General features: G+C 39.1%; 1 protein-coding gene across 1 annotated transcript in view; it reads right to left on the bottom strand.

Moving 5' to 3' along the window:
- Nucleotides 1-4632: 4632 nt before the first annotated feature.
- LOC119240906 (caspase-1-like) overlaps nt 4633-23465 on the bottom strand; it is a 76112-nt gene continuing 57279 nt past the window's right edge. The window contains 9 exon segments of the mRNA XM_054693240.1: nt 4633-4744; nt 6545-6588; nt 6591-6653; nt 7344-7481; nt 8966-9200; nt 10377-10550; nt 11345-11386; nt 11388-11455; nt 14755-14805. Coding sequence (XP_054549215.1) covers nt 4646-4744; nt 6545-6588; nt 6591-6653; nt 7344-7481; nt 8966-9200; nt 10377-10550; nt 11345-11386; nt 11388-11455; nt 14755-14805 — 914 coding nt within the window. The 3' untranslated portion in view covers nt 4633-4645.

The raw sequence follows: 23465 nt of genomic DNA, 5'->3' as shown, positions 1-23465 counted from the left end.
TATATATATATATATGGCATTATGTCAAAAAGAAAGCGTTACCTTAATTTTTAAATATTTTATTGCTAAATATATGCTAATTATTGTCTAAACCTTCAACAACACTGAGGCTTTTGCCATATATATATATATATATATATATGGAATGAATCCATTAAGGTGTAAACATAACTTTTATATGCACTGGAAGCCAAAATAGTCATTTAGCATTGCTTATTATATATTCCCTTCATTGTGATGGTCAGAAAACTAAGGCGCAGTCTCTCCACGGCGTGTTTGTATTCAATTAGAAAACTTCTTGGACCTCCCTGGTGACGCAAGGTGTTAACATGCAACCTATGAAGCTACCTGCAGCCACTGCAGCACAAGTTTGATCCCCAGCCAGGGAGCTACCCACATGGAACAGCAGACTTCTCCTGACTTGTCCACTGCTCTCCTCAACAGTGCATTTCTGTCAATCTGCCTGTTATGTTCCCCACTCTCTCTCCTCTCACCCGCACACCTCTGGCCTGTACCCCAGTTCTTGTATGCATAAATAAATAAATCTTTAAAAAAGAAAACTTTGCATGTGCCATTCTAAAGCCAAGGATTCTTGAGTGCACAGATGAAGAGTTGGACAATTTTTAATTCTGAGATCCAGATGGGCACTGTCTTCTTTCACCATTTTGAGGGCAGGTCTCTTCACTCAGTGAAGTCAAGGTGCTATGTGAGCCACACAGCTAGAAAAGACACTTAGCTTCCTCCACTTTATTTCCATTCCCACCATTTTCATTGAAATTCTCTTCTCTATTAGAAGACACATTTGTTCCATTTCATTTATTTTCATTTTTATTTGAAAATTTTTTAAAAGGCAACTATGGGTGATGTACTGGTTCAGGTGCTCCTTGTAGTGGATAAAGAGGGGCTGGACTGATGTGCTTTCCTGAAACAGAGAAAATGAACCAAGGTCAAGATGGTAATCCCAGACTCTGAACACATCTCATATTGTGAGTCTCCCTTCCCTTTCCCTGAGCTTTCACCATGTCTCTTGGTTTCTGTCTGTGACCCTTGTGTATCCACCAGAAAGTACTCTGGGTGACGTTTGTAAATCTAAGTTAGGTTATATCATTTTTCTTCGAATACTTAATGTGTACACTATATCAATCAGGAAAATACGTCTAAAATATTTACCTTGTGATCACTGAGGCACATGTCATCAGGTTGTTCACCATTTTTCTGAAAATGCTTGTGCCATTTCCCCCACTCTCCCATCTACTGCCTTCTTGCGATTTTTTAAACCTATTATGCACAATTCTGCATCAGGGCGTTTTCACATGCTGTTCTCTGTGCAAGGACACTTTCTCACAGAGTACCTCAAGGATCACTCCCCTGCTCTCCACTTTGATTTCACCATTTCAAAGAATACTCTCCTGAATAATCTATAACACTCTAGCATTCATCATTTTGTGTCTCTATACCCTTCTGTATTCTTAGCTTTTATCTTTCTCCTATATATGATATACATTATTGTTGTGAATTTTGAATCTATATTCACTGAATAAAGTATGAGTTATCTGTAGCAAGCACTCTTTAATTATGTCACTGTTTATTAACCAAAATAAAGAGACACCCCACTGATTGGGAAAAAGTTTGTGCATACCCTACAACTGACAAGGGACTCATCACAAAGATAGACAAAGTACTCACATGACTCAACAAAAAAAAAAAGTAAACAATGTAGTCAAAAATGGGCAGAAAAACTTAAAAGACATTTCTCCAAAGATGAAATGCAAATGGCCAACAGGCATATGAAAATATGTTCAACATCCTTATAATCAAGGTAATGTAAATCAAAACCACATTGAGAGGGCCTCCCTGGTGGCGCAGCGGTTGGGCGCTGGGTTGCGAAGCTGCCCGCGGCCTCTGCGGCGCCGGTTCGATCCCCGGCTGCTCCCCGGCCACCGGAGGAGGGTCCCACATGGCGCGCAGACCTCTCCTGCCGCCCGCTGCTCCCCTCAGCAGTGTACTTCGGTCCTTCTGCCTGCTCTGCTCCCCGCTCTGGCTCTGGTGAATTCTCTCACCCTCCCGCTCTTCTGACTGTACCCAGTGCATGTATAAACAAAACAAACAAACAAATAAATAAATAAAACATGCCTCTATAAAAAAAAAAATAAAATAAAAAAAAAAATAAAAAAATAAAAAAACCACATTGAGATACCGCCTTATCCAGTAAGAATGACACATATTAAAAAAACTATCAAGAACAAATGTTGGCAAGGATGTGGTAAAAAAGGAACTCTCCTACATTGCTGTGGGAGTGCAAACTGATCAACTACTATGGAAAGCTGTCTAAAGATTCCTCAGTCTATTAAAAATGGAGCAACCGTATGACCTGGCAATTCCACTCCTAAGGATAAACCCAGAGGACACAACAATATTGATTCAAAAGAACACCTGTACCTCAATGCTTCTTGCAGCACTTTTAATTATAGGTAAAACCTGGAAACAATCCAAATGCCCAAAAATCAATGACTGGATCAAGAAGATGTGGTACATAAACACAATGGAATATTATTCAGCAATCAAAAAGATAAACTCATGTCATTCTCAGCAATGTGAATGGAGCTAGAAGGAATTATGCTCAGTGAAATAAGTCAGAAGGAAAAAGAAAAATATTGGATGGTTTCATTTATAGCAGGAATATAGGGGATAAAAATAAGACATCAGTATAAAAAATAATAATACAAAACACAACAAAACAAAACAAAAACAGACAATTATAAATGAGAGATATCCTGCAGGGGAGGAGGAGGGAGAGGTATCAGAGGGTGAAAGGGACATGAGCACAGGGACTGAGGTGATGGTGCACAAGTATATTGGTAAAGGAAATTGTATGGGTACTACACCTGAGGGGGCGGGGGAAGCAAATATTATTTAAAAATGAGAGCTGTGTGGGGATTTCCTGATCTACTAAACATAGAGCTTCCATATGATCCAGCAATTCCACTCCTAGGTATTTACCCAAAGGACACAGAAACATCAATTCCAAAGAGCACCTTGCACCCCTATGTTTATAGCAGCACTATTTACAATAGCTAAGCTTTGGAAACAGCCCAAATGCCCAAAAATAGATGACTGGATCAAGAAGATGTGGTACATATACACCATGGAATATTACTCAGCATTCAAAAAAGATAAACACATGCAATTTTCAGCAACATGGATGGAGCTGGAAGGGATCATGCTCAGCGAAATAAGCCAGAAAGAAAGAAAAAAATACCGGATGATCTCACTGATAGCAGGAATCTAGAAAACTTAAATAAGGACCAGGAAAAAGAATAACTATAAGAAAGAAAATATCAAAATCAACAAACAACTATGAACCAGAGACACTCTATCGCGGGTGGGGGGCGGGGAAAGGAGGGCTTGGGGTCAAAATAAGGGGGTTGTAATTGTATGGGGAATATAAAAACTAAAAGTAAATAAATAAATAAAATAAAAAGTAGTTCCCTCTCCCCCCACAAAAAAAATGGGAGAGATGTTTTCACTGCAAAACTAATGAGGGATTAAAAATTTTTAAAAAAATAACTATGATATAAAAAATAAAAAATGAATAAAAACATGTTACAATAAAAAAAAAACCAAAAAAAATATAAAATAAATGGTAAAATAAATAAATATATCACTACTATATCCCACACACCCAGAACAAAACCTGGAACATAGTGTGGAATAAATATTAATCAAATAAAGTATTCAATCCCAAAATAGGAGTCCATTGGATTAATGTAGTTATAAAGCTGTTCTTTTGAAATACTTGTGAAATTATTCAACTGATGTCAGAAACCAGGGTTGAAAGATGATGTGACTAGATAGTTTAAATATTCAGTTAAACACTACAAAATATAATTTCAAGTATGCTCATGCTAGGAAACCAATAACATGCATATAATATATAATATAAAGTTGTTACAAATGGGTAACATAATTGTTGGTTCTATACATGTACCCATTATCAAATACTTTGACCAAAGAAAATTGTTTGTATTAACATAGAATCTTGATAGAGTTTCTGAGCCATAAGTGTGCATCTTAGGGCAGAATCCAAGTGTTCTGTGAGCTATATTGTGAGAACTGTCATAAAACAAGAATCTGTAAACACATTACTATATAGGATAAAGGTCCTAATAGTTGGTGATGGTAGCTCAGTGTCATTAATGTGATACCTGCATTAAGAGGACCATAGTTCTGCTTTCTTTAATGTTGGTTCCTCTGTCTTTTGTGTGTTTATTTTTCCTTTAGAATCTGAGTCATTTGGTAATTGTGTGTGTGTGTGTTTGTGTGTGCTGTGTGTGTGGAGGCAGAAAGAGATTCTAAGAACCAAAGCATAAGGAAATTTAAATTTTAATAAATTACCCAGTATCTTTCACTGTTTATTACTTCCTGTCTTAGTTTGACTTACCTCCTGATTGATTGATTTACTGATCAATTGATTGTGAACATTCAGATGCTTATAAGTAGAGCAAAAAAAAAAAAAAAAAAAAAAAGCAAACTTTATCAACAAGAATACAATTTGATAACCCAAGCAATCAGCAATCATTGCTTATTGGCCCTCACCACTAGTATCACTTTCCCAGTTATTTTGTGCTTGACACTCACACTATTTTCAATTGCCAGGAAAGAGGTAGAAATATTTTGTCATGCTTAGTCTTTCAATGGTGGGCATCTGGAATTGATCGCATCATTTTTCAAATGATTGTTGTACCTAAAAACATAAAAGGACATTAGATGAGGCACACCTTTTATGTATTCTCAGAAAACATTTTGTACCATGAGCCAGAAATTTTTATAAATAAAGGGTCCTCCTAGAGTTAATGGGACCAAGACTTAGGACATTCTAACTCCCTGCCACTGTTATCCTTCTTCTTAGAAATGATACCTCATGTTGGAATATGGCCCAGATCTCAAAATATATACCTCATGACTAATCAATGGCCTTTTAATCTCCATTTCATCTACTTTTCACTTCTCATCTATACATCTTGGAGATCTGTTCCTAAAAATTGGATTTCAGAGATCAACTATCTTTATTTTAACTTTTTTTTAAAGATTAATTTATTTATACAGGAACTGGGGTATAGGCCAGAGGTGCAGGAGGGTGAGAGGATTCACTAGAGACAGAGCAGGGAGCAGAACAGGCAGACAGACCAAAAACATTACAGAGGTAAGTAAAGGGTGAGACAGCAGAGGTCTGCCATGCCATGTGGATATCTCCCTGGCACACTGGGAATCGAACCCATGCTGCAGAGGTTGTGGACAGCTTCGCAGTGCTGTGCTCAACCCACTTAGCCACCGGGGAGGCCCTGACTATCTTTAATATCCACCAAGTTCAACTACTTAGTAGAATAACTAAAATTTCAAGATCCTTAAAGACCTGAACACTAAACAACTTTTACCTCCCCACCACCAAACTGATATCTGAAGTCTTTTGCCATGAAGTCCTACATACCATAGATACACCATTCCCTGTATTTTTTCTGGTAGTGTTCTTGAAAATGTAATGTGTAATTCCTACTCATCCAACAGGGCTTAGCTTCCTTAGTTGCTACTCACAGAGACTTGACTCAAGTTACCTACCATACAATCTTCTCCAACTCACTAAAGATAAATCCTTCTTTCCCACAGAAGTGCTATTCTCTAAGACTTTAAGTTTAAAAACAACCACAGTTTCTCATGATCTTAACACCTATTTATTTCTTTCTAAAAAGAAAGGAAAGTGAGCATGCATTATTCATGTATCCATTTACTCAATCAGTGAATATTAAATTCATGTGCTTCTATTTCCTTTTCAATAATGTCTGAGGGATTGAACAAATCCCAGCCTTCATGAAGTTTGCATTTGAGTGAGTGAATACAAGTGAAAAGCTAGCAATGGAAATATAATACTAAGTGGGTAGTGGTGAGAATTATTGAGGAAGATAAATTAGGAAAAAGTAGGAAATAAAGAATGTTGTTAGTTGGAGAAGGAGTATCAATTCTTCCCTGTAGACCAATCCTTACAAAGAATGTTTTATCATGAATTCTCTGTCATGTGTTCTAGGTCTCATTGTTATGGACAAGTGTTCTATAATCACTTATCACTTGTTTAGTAGCCCCTCTCTTATAAGACTGTAAGTCCTGTGACCTCTGTCAGAAATGTCTCATTTACCCCTATCTCACCAGTTTACCAGCCGTTAACAAATAGACAGCCTACTGCAAATTTATTTAACTATTAAGCCATGAAATTTAATTCAAAGTTCCTTTCATTATTCAAATTCTAAGACTATATAACCCATATGATACAAGTTTGTATTTTATATTGTTTTGCTCCATTTGAGCTCCCACTGTGGTGCATTGACATTTTCCTTTTCTAAATCAAATTGTGAACACCTGATGACAGAAAGCAGTTACCACTACTGTACATTTTGTTTGCCTGACAAGTTCTGTCATTGTCACTTGAAAGGCAAGTGATAGTAAAGTCTTCCTTAACACAGAAAGGATTGAAAAAGGAAAGCAGAAAGCTCACCTTCTGAAATATTTTCAGTACATGACAGCACCAAGCATATTTTGGAAGCATGTGATGAGCTTTGTGATGAATAAAGAACCTTTCAAAGTGTTTCTCCAGGATACAGTATCTATGAAGATAGAGCATAATAAGTTCAGCAAAATGTTTTTTTTTTATTTATGTGTTTATTTTATGTTATTTATGTATTATTTGTGTTTATTATGTGTTATTTATGTATTTATCTCTATCCATCTATCTATCCATTATGTATCTTGACATGTTTTTAGGGAAGAACTTATATCTGCATTAACTCATTTTCCACAAAAAGAAACAAAGAATCTGGCAAAAGGTGAACTAATGGGACAGCTTATCAGAATTGCCAGCAATGGTACAGTAGTCACGTTATGGGTCTGGCACTGGCTTACTCCTGCTCCAGAGAGCATCACATAGGAAATATTGATAAAAAAGGACATAGAGGCAATAGGTTGAGAAACTGATAATACTACTCAAAATGTTAAATGGATTTAATAGAAAACTGAATCAATCATTTGTCTTTAAATGGTGTATGGTGAAGTCTGTTCCCTGTATTAGGTTGTTTTAAGGTTTGGTATAACTCTGACTGTAAAATTCAATATTCATCCTGAAAATACACTTTTTTTTCAAATGGGAAAGAAATCTGTGTCTTCTATACAACAGATAAAATAAAATACAAAATACTTTTACAACACTCAAAATCTCTCACAAATCATTGTTGCATTGAGCTTATCTAGAGTCATTCATAGTGGCTTCACAAATGCCTGCGAGACTAAGAGACACCAACGTGGAGTCGATGAGTAAAAAGCGATGAAGTCCTTCTCCACATGGGTTCTGCAAGCAGCATCCTCTTTCCAGTTTGCAGGTGAAGAGCTGTCTGTAGAGGCTCCTGGAGAATCAGTGATCACCGCTTCCCCTCGCTTTTCTGGAGGGAGATCAAGAGACCAAGATCCTCATTCTACATGTCGCCCTGTCTACCTAATTATTTTTTTAAAGATTTATTTATTTATTTATGCAAGCACTGGATACAGTCAGAAGCACGGGAGGGTGAGAGAATTCACCAGAGCCAGAGTGGGGAACAGAACAGGCAGACTGACAAAGTACACTGCTGAGGGGAGCAGCGGGCACGGCAGAAGAGGTCTGTTGCACCATGTGGGACCCTCGCCAGTGGCCAGGGATCAAACTGGCACTGCAGAGACTGGGGACAGCTTCACAGCTCAGCGCTCAGCCACTGTGCCACCAGGGAAGGTCCCTACCTAATTCTTTGTCAGTGTTTATTCTGGCAAATTTCTCTCTCTCTCTCTCTCTCTCTCTCTCTCTCTCTCTCTCTCTCTCTCTCAATCTCTCTCTCTCAATCTCTCTTTTGCTCTCTCTCTCTCTCTTTCTCTCTCTCTCTCTCTCTCACACACACACACACAGAGGGCACATTGTGTTTGTCCTACTATCCTTGAACCAATTATAGTGAACCATTTTATAGTGAAAGTACCATGTCAGTAAATAGAGACAGTATCATAAAACACAAGATTCCATTTGCTAACGAAAGCCGAAGAGATAAATCCTAATCTGCATATTTCCAGAGCATAGATACCAGTTTCTAGCTACATTATTTCTACTTTTTTTCCCCAAACATAGATCCAAAAACTAAGAGATAACTGGAAGTTAAGGGGAGAAGAACATTTTGCATTTTGGCTTTGAGCCAGACTTCTCTTTTCCCTTTCCATAATATCTGAGGTGGGGGAGGGAGTGCTGCTATATGTAATGGCCACACTTTCAAGTGAAATTCTTCTCAAGTCAGAGAATGTCAAAACACTTGACATTCTTCTTAAGTCAGAGAATGTCAGCAAAACACTTACAACTAAAGTTGTCATTAAAATGATTTAATTCCAGCGCTTGAATATTTTTTGTTTAACTTTGATTTAGTGATGCTGACAACCTCCTCTACCACCTACCATGAATTAAATTTTCAGCTGACGGGCCTCCCTGGTGGCACAAGGGGTTAAGATACAACCTATGAAGCTATCCACAGTCACTTCAGCACAAGTTTGATCCCATGCCAGGGAGCTACCCACATGGAGCAGTAGACCTCTCCTGTCTCACCCGCTGCTCCTCTCAGTAATGCATTTCAGTCAATCTGCCTGTTCTGTTCCCCACTCTGTCTCTGGTGAATCCTCTCACCCCCACACCTCTGGCCTGTACCCCAATTCTTGTATGCATAAATAAATATTTAAAAACATTTTTTTTTAGCTGACAAGACAAATCCTTATGCTACCAGCCCCTCCATGTTTCCTGAAAATTCTGTTTAGTTTATTTGCCCTGGATGGGATCTGAGTTTGTTTCTCTTCCATACAAAACATGCATCACAGTCCCCTGCAAACCTTTTCCCTACCTTTGAATTTCCCACTCACTCACCACCTCTGCAGGTCTGGATGATGATGACCTTGGGTTTATCCTTCAGAAGAGGACAGTTGCGGGTGTTGAATATCTGGAAGATGGTGTCGTAAGGTAGCATATCCGGGTTTTCCTCACCATGCTTGGTCCCACAGATTCCTTCCAGGGCACCATGAGACATAAACACCAAGAACGTGCTGTCTGAAGACCGGTGCTCAGGGCGGACAGCAAACTGCTGCAGCACATCTTCCATACCCTGGAAAGCCCCTGAGTCTTACTGACTAGAACCAACTCTCAACGTAAACTGCCCTGCTATTTACAGGCTCAGTCTCATTCCATCTCTAGTGTCCCAGCTGAGGTGTTCCACACTGTACCTGTTCAGTGCTGAGAGTGGATTTCTTGTGCTTTATATCACGAACCAGAATTTCAACTCCCCACTCCCGCTGGCATTATGCAAACTGTACTCTTGATCTATCTTGCATTTGCTTATTGGCAAGTAGTATTTTTCCTTTCCATTTTCCTCATTTTTCCAATTATTAAATGAGACCCTTATGTCCTAAATGGAGCATCCCCCCCTCCCTTCTAAAGTCCTCCCCGCCATGCTTAGAATAAAATCAACTTTTGCTGCTCCTCCCCCTTTTGTCACACTGGGCTTCTGTGCTAGTTTAAGATGCATTTCAGGGCCTCCCCTGGTGGCGCAGTGGTTGAGCGCTGGGCTGTGAAGCTGCCTGCAGCCTCTGCAGCACCGGTTCATTCCCCGGCCACTGGCGAGGGTCCCACAAAAAAAAAAAAAAAAAAAAAAAAAATGCATTTCAGACTTTCCACTAGAGTTGCCCCTGCTTGAAATGCACTATCTGCACATCTTTCCAGAGCGGCCTTGTTGCTGACTCATGCATCAGTGCCTGTCCAGTCCACAAACAGTCTCTTATTGCCCATCTCGTCAAACGTTATTACTCCCCTTTCACAAGTTTGCTCTATGTTCTTACCCTTTTCTCTTTTACAGAGACACAGAGATATGCATGTCTGAAATTGTGTGTTTGCTTATAATTTGATTGCATTCTGCCAAGTAAACCAAGATGAGTGGGAGTTGGGTTCTTTCTGGCTCATTGATGGACCAGTTAGCACCACAGAAAAAGCGGGATCTGGCTAAACATTCATTACTCCAGAATTTTCTGAGATGTGTTGAGACTGACTCATACTCACCTCACTTTGCAATTATGAATTGTGGGTACACATGTCAGTCATATTTAGTCCTCTTATGAAATTAAGGATGTTGGGAACACAAAAGACATATAGATTTCACCTTCCAAATACATCCTATAAATACACACACACACACAAATAGCACACAGGTCCTGGCCTGAAGTCCTTATAAAACTACCTTGTGGCAGGAGGATGTGCTGAATATGTTACCTATGAGGTGGTGACTCACCTTGGCTGTGAGGTGCTCTTTCACTTCCACTGTGTAGTCAAGGCTCTCAAGCAGCTGCCGCATCCCTGTAATGTCGTGCTCTGCCCCATCCCTGGGATCAAGCTTGTCAAACTTCGTGTTGCATATGATGAGAGCCAGACGTGAGCGGCCCATTTTCTCCTTTATTGGGTAGATCTGCAGAATGGGTATGCAGTGGACTGAACTTACTTCATCTCTGTGAAACCCTCCCTCACTGATCACAATTGCTCTGTGAAGGGTTTGTGGAGCTGCCCTCTCTCACATCCAGTAGCATAAGGTCCAGCCTCTCTCCCTCTGTGTAAAGGATTGAGTAGACAACAGGAAGAAGTATGAATGGAAAGTGATTTTTGGGAGCACAGAATAGGACCTAGTGCATATCCCGGATCTTTACTTAAAAATACTAAGGAAGTTAGAAAGATCCCTACCATCTTTTTCTCCTATTTCCACCTATTCAGATATTTGTTAGCATTCTCAAGGCAGACCAAATTTTATAAAAACCAGCAACATTTGCCACTGGCACCAGCTAAAGGCAAAGTTCCTTTGCCTTTGATAATGCTATCTTTTTATACTGTTTTGAGCATATCAACATAAGAGGCTTTTTGGACAGTAATTATATTTTTAAGCATGCTTTGTGCCTAGGATTTTCCACTAGAATGTGAGTAGTTACTATTCAGCCCTACTATCTTATAAAAATATTTTGATTGATTCTATAGTTAAAAAAGTCATAAAAAAAAATTGATAACAAATAAATGCACAATGAGATATTTGCATTTTCTCATGGGGTTGAAAATACAATGGAATCTGTGTGAAGTCTCATGCTCCCTCCTTGTTTAAAGCATCTATGAAAAAGACCACACCACACCCCCCCCACCAGCAATATGTTATGTATCCATGAGTATTTAATGAAAATAATTGCTTCTCTTTATCTATTTCATGGCATAACAAATTACCTTTCCTGCCCTCTGTTCACTTTTTCTCAGGAATTCTTCATGAAGGACAAAGTTTGAGGGCACTTGTAGTTTCCACTGATTCAGGAGGTCTGGCCACAAATCTTGGACGAACTGCAGGATAGTACATAATATAAATTGCCATAGTGGCTTCTGTGACCATCAGCCCAATCAGCAGCTATGAATATTGATAGAAAAGGGAAGTTCTGGGAAGAACATTTCTTAATAAGTAGGGGTATATTTGTAACTGTATATGGTATGAGAGGACATGTACTTTGTCTAGGAAAAAGGGGATAAATGTCTGATAGAGAAAGGACATTTACCCTCAAAAAGAAAAATGTAGTATCACCAAAATGCAATCATAGATTCTGATGTTTCTAAGGACATAAACCTTGATTACACAGGGTTAAATAGAGACTGGCCATAGTTAGCAGAAAAGTTTGTTTTTTCCAGTGATTTTACTCACCCATGTGTCATGAGGAATAAAATTGAGTCACATTTTAAATTTTAAATAGTCTTATGGGATCTCCCCTGGTGGTGCAGGAGGTTGAGCACAGCAGTGCTACGAAGCTGTCTGCAGTCTCTGCAGAGCCAGTTCGATCCCGGCCAGCCAGCGAGGGTCCCACATGGTGCAACAGACCTCTTCTGCCGAGCCCGCTGCTCCCCTCAGCAATGTATTTAGTCAGTCTGTCTGTTCTGTTCCCCGCTCTGTCTCTGGTGAATCCTCTCACCCTCCCATGTATCTGGCCTGTATCCTGGTTCTTGTATAAATAAATAAATCTTTAAAAAAATAAAATAAATGGTCTTATGTCCACATTAAAAAGAAAATGAACAGATGATATTAATGTAATCATGTATTTTTCTACATAATGCAGCAAATACTGTATCTACACATGTTAATAGCCCCAATTCAAGTACTTAGTAGTCACAAGGGCTACCCAATTGTGACTCTTAATCCGCATAATACACACAGATACAAATACCGAACACTAATACTGAATCCTACACAAACCAGCAATTCTATTTTTAGCAACCTCAGCCTGAACTGTAACCTTCCCACAAGAGAAGAACTTCCCTGTGTCTTCATCCTGTGGAGCAGTCAACTATGAAAAGGAGAAATGCTGTCTAGTAACCAGAGCTTGCTACCCTGTGTGAAAAAGACACTTTCATTTCAGAGTCTCTTAACATACTCTGATGTCCTGGTCTCCAAATTGCTGAACAAACAGCCGTATTTTCAAGTCACGTTTAAAGTGTGAGGTAATAACTCCTCCCTCTTGGAAAAGTTTGCTTCTGACAAATCCTGACCTAATCACTAGAGAAATGTATGAGTATCCAGCATTGTCTGTCCTTGTCTGACTGAGGTTATGCAAGACAGCAGGAAAGCCCAGAGCCCTCCCTTGGAGGTGGAGGAGGAAGTCACAAGTAGAAATTGCTCGGAATAAATGTAACCAAGCAACAGTTTTACATGAGAAGAAACCTTTATGTTCAGTTATAATGTTATCCTATGTAAAAGTTTCTGTTTCTATAGTTATTTTCTATAATATTTTTCTACATCACTCATTTATTCTCATGCCTTTTAAAATAATGTTTTTTTAATAAGTGACTTTCTTAAAGAGATGCTAAAATCATGAATTAAAAGCTGTGCAGATATAGAAAATTTTGACTCTTTAAGATACCAACATTTCAGAAAATTTATTTTTATAGATTATATAGCGGCATGATTTCTCTTCTCAATACAGAAGATACTGCCAGCATGAAGCAATACAGGATCTTGGAACATTCAGGGTCAGGAAGTATGTGTTCCCACTGAAAGTGTCTCATTTCTTTGCAGTTTATGCAGCTTTGGTGAACTCTAAAATTTTAAAAATATTATCTCCTATGATTATATAAAGTGTTTGCAATAAAATTGGGGATTCAATAGGATTCTTCCTTAGATTTGAAAGTAAAATTAGCATGAACATGAATCCTTAAATTTCAATACAATTTATGCTTGCTGCCAGAGAGAAGGAAGAGAATCTGCACAGGCAGCATGTGCAGGCAAAGCTGAGGGAACCACTGGACAAGTCATGAGCGTGTCCACACCTCCTCCTGTCCGCCACAATTCTGCAGCCAGCTAGGATATTTCAGCTTAGTTCAATATTCGTAGTGAATCCTGGGTTTAGTAAAGCTATGAAGTTCCTACTACTTCAATTCTGATACCCATTTGCTGAATTAATTCTCACTTGGGAAAAAAAAAAAAAGTCAATTCCTCCCCACCATCTAAAGTTTAAGAGAAAAAAATAAACCTGCACAAGAACCAGTATAATATTCTTGAGAAACAGCCTAGGCTACAATTTTGAAAATGTATCAGATTAGCATGTGCATCTGCTGGTGGGTATGCTCCTTTCCATAGGAAGGACATTTGGGAAAGCTTATTTGGCATGTTGAGGTCTTCACAGTGTCTATTATCTTTTGTTTATTATTGCTTATTATTATGATAAACTCTAATTTCAGGGCTTGGATTTCAAGTCAAACTCTGTTGCACATTGAGTGTTTTATTAATGAACCTGGACAAGAGGATATTTAAGTCTAGTGATACTCTTAATTCAATCTGAGTCAAAAGTTTTGGAAGATTTTAATTGATTGGTCACTTTCTAGGTGGTCTACTGATCATATTTCATAAACCATAGAAATGAGAAAACACTGACAAGGTCTAAATACTGGGAGCTGAATGATAATTATGATAAATGATACTTATTGCAGCATGTTTTTCATTTGTCCATTCTGTGTTATTTGCCTGCAATTGGCTGCGACTCTGCTAAGAGCTATTGTGTTTGGATGAAACATACAGTTGTGCTCTGGATTGAGAAACCTAATAGAGTACATTCCCTGTACATAGAAAGGGGGTAAAAAAGTGGAATAAATGTGCTGGTGGGAATTAGTGATTTTACTGTTGTGATGCCAGGTGTAAATGCAGAATAGGCACTAGAGGTAATTGACTCTGGAGCTCAGAGAATTCTGGCTGCGATATAAAATCAAGGAAGTTAGCTGAGTGCACCTAGCCTTACAAAGTCTGGAGGAATTTATAGGAATTGCCCCATTTCCAAGATGCTCAGACTGATGCCTGGGGAACTTAAGAATGAAGTCACATGTGTCCAAGTGACAGAGGCTGGGTTCAACTTCAGGAATCCCTTACTACCATGTTGCCACAATTAGCTCTTCCTGTGTAACCTAAACAGAAGGCCTCAGTTTCTTAGCTTCTTGAACATTGGATCTCATCCCATGAAAGACAAGATGACCTCTAAAAAGAAAATGAAAGTTTTAGTAAAAATGATGCCTTCATAACAGCAGGAAGGGGGTTATAGAGGATACTGGAAGTATATTTCCTTAGAGCAAAATAGATCCTGGGAAATATGAGAAAACCATTATCTTACCTTCTGCTCCCGTGGAATTTTTGTTGATGATAAGGAAGTTCTGTAGGTGGACTTCAACTGTAAGTACACAGCTTGGAGAGCATTTTTCTATCTTCAGATATTTCTCTGGAATGTGAAACAGACTTGAAAAGACTTCTGATGAGTGTACCATCTCCCCACCATCTGCACTGTCTTATCCTACCTGCAGTGTTCCCTTTTCCATCAGATTATTATGAGGCTGTGTTTCAAGATTCATAACTGGACATTCCAAGTGACCTAAGAGTTAAGTCTCAGTGCTATCACCACTAAAGCATGATTTCAATACCTGGCCAGGGAGCTGACCCACATATGGTGCAGCAGACTTCTCCTATCTTGACTGCTGTTCCCCTCAGCAGTGTATTTCAGTCTATCCACCTGTTCTGCTCCCCACTCTGTTGATGAATATCTCACTCTCTGTCCTGAACCCCAGTTCTTCTATGCAAAAATTAAAAATTAGAAGAAAAAAAAGATTAATCATCAATTCAGATTTTTTGGTAGCTTCTGAGATCTCGGTGACTTTGGGCCTAATTCCATTGCATTCAATTTTTCTCTTTTCTTTTTCTCTTTCTCACAGTAGTGATGATGATCTACCTCTAAGGAACATTGAACATTTACATTTTTGTGTAGACTGTACATTCTTCCCCCAGACTATATGATCTTTCCTCTGTATTTAATTTTTTGGCTGAAAAGAGCTATACCTTTCAATCTACTTTTTATACTTTAAGATCTTATCTCAATCAAAATTCAGAATTGAAAATAATCTGAAAATTCAAAACTGAACATCACCTTTCTATATGGTACATTAATTTGATACCAGAATAACTTATTACTGCTTGACATAATTTCAAGTTTTATAGGTGAATATAGAAGTCAAAGTAATACTTCTATTTTAATCCCATAGATATGATTTGTAATACATAAGAAAGCAAGATGCCTCATTAAATCTAAACTCAATCTAAAATTTAGTTTTCCAGTCCATTCTAGATATAGAGATAACTTAGACAAAAAACACATTTTCTAAAGAAAATGTGACAGGACTTGAAACGAAAACTTGCCTAAGAAGCATCAGCCTTATTGTCCATGTTATCTGGAATTATTCTTTCAATAAATATTTTGAACAACTATTATGAGAAGAAACATGGAAATGATAAAACATGAACAAAAAGTGACCTTAAGTTAACTTAATGATTGTTAGTATTTCTTGTGTATTTATCATGATTAAAAACAAGTAGGTATAGGGGCCTCCCTGGTGGTGCAAGGGGTTAAGTCTCAGCACTATGAAGCTATCACCAGCCATTGCAGCATGAGTTCCAACGCCAGCCAAGCAGCTAGCCCACATAGCACAGTAGACCTCTCCTATCTGGCCCACTGCTACCTTCAGCAGTGTATTTCAGTAGATCTGCCTGTTCTACTCCCCACTCTGTCTCTGGTGAATCCTCTCACCTCCTTGTACCTCTGGCCTGTACCCCAGCTCTTGCATGCATGCATAAATAAATATTTTAAAAATAATAATTATATATAAAATTATATAAATTATCATGCCTTTATCATTTATAAATTTTTGTATTGCATACTTTACAAATATTAGTCTGCTGGACATTCACAAATATCCACTGAGATAGTTAATATTTGCCCTATTGTATAGATCATTTAAATAAAATAATCACACATGTTAGGAATCAAATTCTGTTCTCATGCCATGTTTTTATAGATAAGAACAACACAGCTTCAGTAATAATGAGCTCCCATAAGTGCCAAGTGCTTTATATTAGTTTTCAATATACTATGGAGGTAGAATATGAGTGCTTTGGTAACAGGTATGTTGGGATAACTACATCTGAAAGAGGTGACCCATACTTCCTAAATACTAACAATGCACACCAATGGTAACTCACTTAGAAATAAACTCCATATTACAGGAATATTAATATTTGCATTACAATGAAAAGGAAATAGAAAGGTGAAGTAATTGACCCAAAGTCTGTGTGTAGTATATAGTGTGTTTTAGTAAGTAGGGGAAAGGATTCATTCAGGGGTTCAGAATCCAGATCTGCCCCACTCTTTTTTTTCCCCCAAAGATTTGTTTATTTATGCATAAAAGAGCTGGGTACAGGCCGAGGTGTGGGGGGTGAGATGATTCACCAGAGACAGAGAGGGAAACAGAACAGGCAGATCGACCGAAGTACACTGCTGAGGGGAGCAGCGGGTGAGTCAGGAGAGGTCTGCTGCACCATGTGTGTTGCTCCCTTGCCAGCCTGGGATTGAACTCATGCTGCAGAGGCTGCAAACAGCTTCATAGGCTGCATCTTAACCCCTTGAGCCACAAGGGAGGCAACTGCTCCACTCTTAAATCATCAGACTTCACTACATGATATTTGATGAAGAGTCATTTAACAGAATAAAAGTGTTTTGGGCCTCCCCAGTGGCGGAGCAGTTGAGCGCTGGGCTGTGAAGCTGCCCGCAGCCTCTGCAGCACCAGTTCGATCCCCAGCCGCCGGCAAGGGTCCCACATGGCACGCAGATCTCTCCTGCTGTGCCTGCTGCTCCCCTCAGCAGTGTACTTTGTCCGTCTGCCTGTTCTGCTCCCCACTCTTGCTCTGGTGAATTCTCTCACCCTCCTGCGCTTCTGACTGTACCCAGTGCTTGTATAAATGAATAAATAAATAAATGCATACATACATAAATAGATAAGTAAATCTTTAAAAAAAAAAGAATATAAGTGTTTCAGGGACTGAGATAAGACTGGATAAATTTCTGATGGTAAGAACACAAAAGCCTTCTTAGAAAAAGTGTAGACACACTGACATAATATAGTATGCAAGTGTGAAAACATAGGGTTTCAAAAACGGTAAACAGATTGTAGATTACTGTGTGGAATATTCATTCTGCCTGAGTTTTGGGTTTCTGTGTCATTTCTTTGTGCCCTCCATATGGTGGTAGATTGTTGACTGAAAGAATGAAATGGGAAGAAATTTTTAAACAATAAAACCAAAGAGGTTTGTCTTCAGATCCTCTTCTCACCAGCTACACATTCTCTTGGTTTCAGTTATTAAAAAGTTAATCATTTACCTCCAAGTTTGTATATTCAACCCAGATACAGACAGTCAATTCAAGACTCACATCCATCTTTTTCCATATTCCATAAACTTGTTCAACTCAACCTTCTAAAATGGAACATGTTAGTTTTTATTCATCTCCTTTCCTGTAGTGGTAAGTGAAATCTAATCACCAGGTATATCAAAGTAGTACATCTGGTGAAATGAACCTCTTTTGGTCTTATATCCATCTCACTTCAAAATGCATTGATTTTTTTTTTCTTTTTGGATGAATATTTGCAGAATCTCACCATTTCTCTAATTTCTTTTAATTTTTATTTTTTATATATTTCTTACATCATTTTTCATTTTTGCACAATGTGTGCATTTTCATCTTGGTTATATTCCCCATGCAATTGCACCCCCCTTATTTTGACCCCAATATTTCCTCTTCCCACCCACCCCCCCACCCTTGTTGTGTATCTCTGGTTTAGAGTTGCTTTTTTATTTTGATTTTTTCTTTATTGTAATTATTCTTTTTCCTGGACTCTTATTTAGGTTTTCTAAACTCCTGCTATGAGTGAGACCATCTGGTATTTTTTTCTTTTTCTTTCTGGTTTATTTCGCTAAGCATGATCCCTTCCAGCTCCATCATGTTGCTGCAAATTTCTAACTACACATTACTAATGCTCTGGCCAACATCTTTGCTCTCTTAAATATTCCAAGATCCTACAAATCTATGCTTGCTTCCTTCTAATCTGTTCTTCACAATGAAGTAGATGAGTGTTGTAAAATCTAGATTTGATCATTAAATCTATCCATTTAATCCTGACCTTTTCATTTAGCCATAATTTCTGCTCCCTGGCTCATTCTATTTTACACTTTTGTCCCTTCTTTCTGTTCCCAGAAAGTCCTTATTTAGGGATCTCTCTATATACTGTCTCCACCCCACATCCCTTTCTGTAAGTCCTTGTTTGTTGCTCAAGTCTCAGGTTACTTGAACAGGCAGGGAACCCTGCCTGATACTGAAGTCTAGAGGGTCAGAAGTACATTCTCCTAGGGTCCATTGTTTCTCCTGAGAGAGAACAGTTATTAATTAAGCAGAAATGGGCAAGCCATGCTTTGTTGTTTATATGTAATAAACCACTTCACTTATTTTCAAATCTATTATCTAATGATGCTCTGTGACCATCCAGTAAGCAGTAAGGCCATCCCTTCTGGCAAAATGGTAGCTGTGATTGTGGATTAAATCTAATGCTTCCCTGTCACATGTTAAATTAGCATCAAAGAAGGAAAAAAAGAAAAGATGAATCTTTGTATTTTAGGAGTTTAAGTCAAATATACATGCTGAGAAGAATTGTGCTGCTAAGGGAAAATCACAAACAAACACAACAAGGAAGCATAAAGGAAGCAGTGAGAAAGGAAGAGACAATAAATAGTAATAAAGAGGCAAAGTAAATAGTATGAACATGTTGTTAATATCTAAAATCATGCTCTTGAGGGATTAATAGAAAAATGGATAAATATATTTTAAAAAGTAGGAAAATGTCTTAAATGATTTGATTATTTTTAGAGGTCATAAGGAATCGTGTATGTTAATTGCATTACAAATACTGATAATTTAATAGCTGAATGGTAACCAACTGATCATCTTTCCTAATAACACTAATCTGCAAAGAAACGTATGCCAGGCCAGCTGTGTAAGAATGATCTGTAGATCTCTAAAAGATTGTCAATGCCTGCAATCAAGACAGCTCAACTCAGGGAGGGAGAAGTAATCAGTATTTTTAAGAAAATGCCTACAGATGATTTGGATTTGTTGTAGGGTTTAGAAATCACTGATTTAATTGAGCCTCTTCCTTTTAAATGAGACAAAGATCAAAAAAGTGACATGATATGTTTGGCTACTGGCTGCATAAACAATGATAGCATCTCTGATACTTTTTCCATTACTGGATAGGAGACATGACCTGCAAATAGGGTGCAGGATGGATTGGAGGGTTAAACACTAGGGAGAGGGAGACCAGTTTAAATACTGTTATAATACCAAAAAAAAAAAAAAAATCTACCCATGAGAGCAGTTAGCACCAGGACTAGAGAGAAAGACGAAAAACTTTGAGTCACTTAAAAATACCAAGTGTGTATTCGGTAAAAGAGAAGGCAGAGGAGGTGGGATTCACAGCCTCCCTTATCTGATTGTAGGAGCAATGATTAGGACCCTGACAACTAATTTGGACTCAAGAGGAAGCAGAGAAGATTTCAGAGTGCATTTAGCATCTCCCAGAGTTGTCTCTCACACAAATAACTTACTCTATTTGTATTTACCCTCCCTTTCATTATCAGAAGCAGAAATAAAGGAATTAACTTTTTCCTGACTCAGAGAAACAAGGAGGCCCTGCTCTACTTCAGCAGCTGTAAGAGCAGGGCCTGCCCATTGCATGCTATCATCTCGCTTCCCCTTCCTATTTCAGCCTCTCTGTGACCTAATACCCAAATCCTTGACCCTTATCAGAAGCATTCCCCTACTCACCAGCCATGGGGAACAGCCTCAGTCCTTCTCTGCTTAAAGAAAGCCACAGACTTCAAAATGAAATTTACTGAAAGTTCCTGAGTTCAGGTGCAAGGAATCTAGTCCAAGGTCAGAAAACTGCCTCTGCGTTTTCAGGAAATCCCCTGTGTTCAGCAAATGGACTTTTCTGTCCCGTGTGATAAAACTTTTCTTCCTCTGCGAACTGAAAATGGAAGAGACAAACCACTAGGCTATACTATGGCACCTCTGCCTGCTTTCTCTTTCCTTTTCCTTTCTCTCCCAGTGCCCACACACCTCCTTCTCTCTGTACTTCACATTCCAATCTGTGTTTCTACTTCTGCTTGCATAAATGCAACAGGGTGGGCCTCCCTGCTGGCACAAGGGGTTAAGCACAGCACAATGAAACCATCCCAGCCTCTGCAGCACAAGTTCCATCCCCAGCTGGCCAGGGAGCTACACACATGGCACAGCAGACCTCTCCTGACTCGCCTGCTGCTCCCCTCAGCAGTGTATTTTAGTAGATTGGCCTGTTCTGCTCCCCGCTCTGTCTCTGAATCTTCTCACCCCCTGCACCTGGCCTGTCCCCTGTTCTTGTATCTATAAATAAATAAATATTTTAAAATGCAAATCAGGTAGCAATGAAAAGCTACAAGTATTTTCATTTCCAGAGAAGGAGATGAGAATCACCTACATAACTTGTTTCCTGTTTGAACTATGATTTGGTGGGAGGATGCTTCCCTCCATGTCTCCTGACATCACCTCACCCTGTCATGAGAGATAAGTTCTGCAGACATATCAAGGCCACTCCCCTCTGCTGTTCTTTTACTGCCTAGTACCCCCTTAACACTTAATTTTTTGAAGATTTATTTTATTTATTTATGCATACAAGGCTGGGGTTAGGTCACAGGTATGGGCTGGGGGTTGTTGGTGAGAGGATTCACCAGAGACAGAGTGGGGGACAGAAGAGGAGGATCTACTGAAATATACTGCTGAGAGGAGCAGTAGGCCAGGCAGGAGAGGTCTGCTGTAGATTAGCTCCCTTGTCTGGGCTAGAACTCATGCTGCAGTGGCTGCCAATAGTTTAATAGTGCTGAGACTTAACCCCTTGTACCACTACCAAGGAGGCCCTTACACTTAATTTTTACTGAGGGGGCTGTTCACCTCCATATTTTCACATCTGCTGAACAGTGACTGATCATAGATTCAGTCTCAGATGATAGTAGAATTGTGCATAAGAGATTTGTCCAGAATAGTCAATGGACAGGAAAAGCAAAAAAAAAAGAAAAAGAAAAAAGAAAGACTGTGACATGTTTGCATGTAAAGGTTTCACCACATCAGCTATTCTCCTTCACTTTTACTGATTTATGATTAGAAAGGTTGGAGCCTGGTTCTCCTAGTGCTTCCTCTTCTAACCTTGCTGAGTGTCGGGTATCTGGGTACAAGTGAATAAGGTTAACAACTAAGTCCTCACTCCAGACCCAACAGGCAGGATAGGGAGGGTGGGATACACAAAGGAATGAATAAGGGACAGATGCCTTGGGACAGAAGCATAGGCCAGACATGTTTCTGTGTTGAGGGCCAGAGCCTGAGACTGGACATGCCAGCAGCAAACTGGTGCAATCTGGAGCCCCAAGTTAGAAAGCCTGTGGAAACAGTATAAAAGAGAGCCTCAAATCCTACTTAGTGCACAGATTTCTTCGTTCTCACCAGCTTCTTCTTTTATCAGTGTATTTCAATCAATCTACCTGTTTTGTTCCTCACTTTGTCTCTTATGAATTCTTTCACCCCCACACCTTTGGACTCACCCTGGTCTTCTCCCCACAACTCTGGGTTTCCCCCCAAACTCAGCAGCACTAATGCACACAGGGACCTGATCTTCTTGCAACATGCCCTGCCATTCACAGGTGTCATGTGCTAATCATTTCATGTTTGCTGGCTGTGCTGTCCTGCCAACAAGGCAGTAACGAATAGCTGCCTGAGATGAAACCTGAATTATTTTGTTTCCCTGAAATGTCTTAGGAAGGGTAGAAACACATCATTTCTGTTATGTGGACTCTGGGATTTTGTATAAATGGGGGACTCTGCAATTTTGGATAAATCACTTAGCACATTGGGTGGGTTATCTGCATCTTCCCCACTAATTCCAAATCCTTATAAGTCAGGTTCCTGCTACATTTTGCATCTGTATCCCAGAAACAGAAAGCCCTGAAAAAGGTCTCTTGAAAGGAACAATGGTGCTGTCAGTCAGTTGAGCATTTATGGATAGTAACTAAGGACACCAAATCCATTACCCACTTCAACTTCACCTCCTGACTGCCTAGGGTAGTAAAGGAAAACCATGACAACCTTGCATTTTTATTTCCTATTTATTGAATGTTTGAAGTAAGTGCTCCTGCAGACATGTTTCCAAAAGCTGGTACAGCATGACAAAACTCCTGGCTTCCCTAGGAAAAGGAAATGAAGCAAACAGAAATGAAATTTTGTGCTAGAATAGTGAAGACTGATAAAAGTCTTACCAAACTCTTTTCAAAACACTGCATGTTTTAAGGATTATGGTAGCATGAAGCCTACTCAAGGAAAAACTTGCATTTGAGACTATCAGGATATATAACTCATGAGGATTTCTCAGATTCTGTGGACAGAGGAAGAGTATTGCTCTGTCCTTACATTAGGATAAACCATACCAAAGCAGTGAGTTTGTGTCCCAGACTTTCCAGCAGTCTCTTCATATCTTTGATGTCATTGTTGGCCCCATCTCTCCTGGAATGATTATCAAGCTCTATGTTGCAGATGATGAGGTCAAGGCATGTGTGGACTGACCTTGAAATTATCAGATATATCTTAGGAAATGCAGGTGGGATGAATAGTCTTGTTCTCTTTAATTCAGTGTTCATCCTGAGGGTCAGACAGCTCCTACTCCTCTAGTCCTAACCAGACACCAAATCCCATGAACCAGAGATAAAGACAGGGAGGATGAGCGAGTCCTGCCTAGGGCTGGGGATGGAATGTATAAGCGGAATGGCAGCCGTGCACAGGACTGTGAGATGAACAGACTTTGAAACTAGAATGACTGAAATTTAAAATCATGTCCCCACTTACTGATTTGTCTAAAACTTTTAATTACTCAT

Source organism: Talpa occidentalis, unplaced genomic scaffold (genome assembly GCF_014898055.3).
Source record: "Talpa occidentalis isolate TD23 unplaced genomic scaffold, MPIMG_talOcc4v2.1 talOcc4.12, whole genome shotgun sequence".
Taxonomy (NCBI): Eukaryota; Metazoa; Chordata; class Mammalia; order Eulipotyphla; family Talpidae; genus Talpa; species Talpa occidentalis.
The sequence above is the reverse complement of the archived record's forward strand: the minus strand, read 5'-3'. Positions and strand labels throughout refer to the sequence as shown.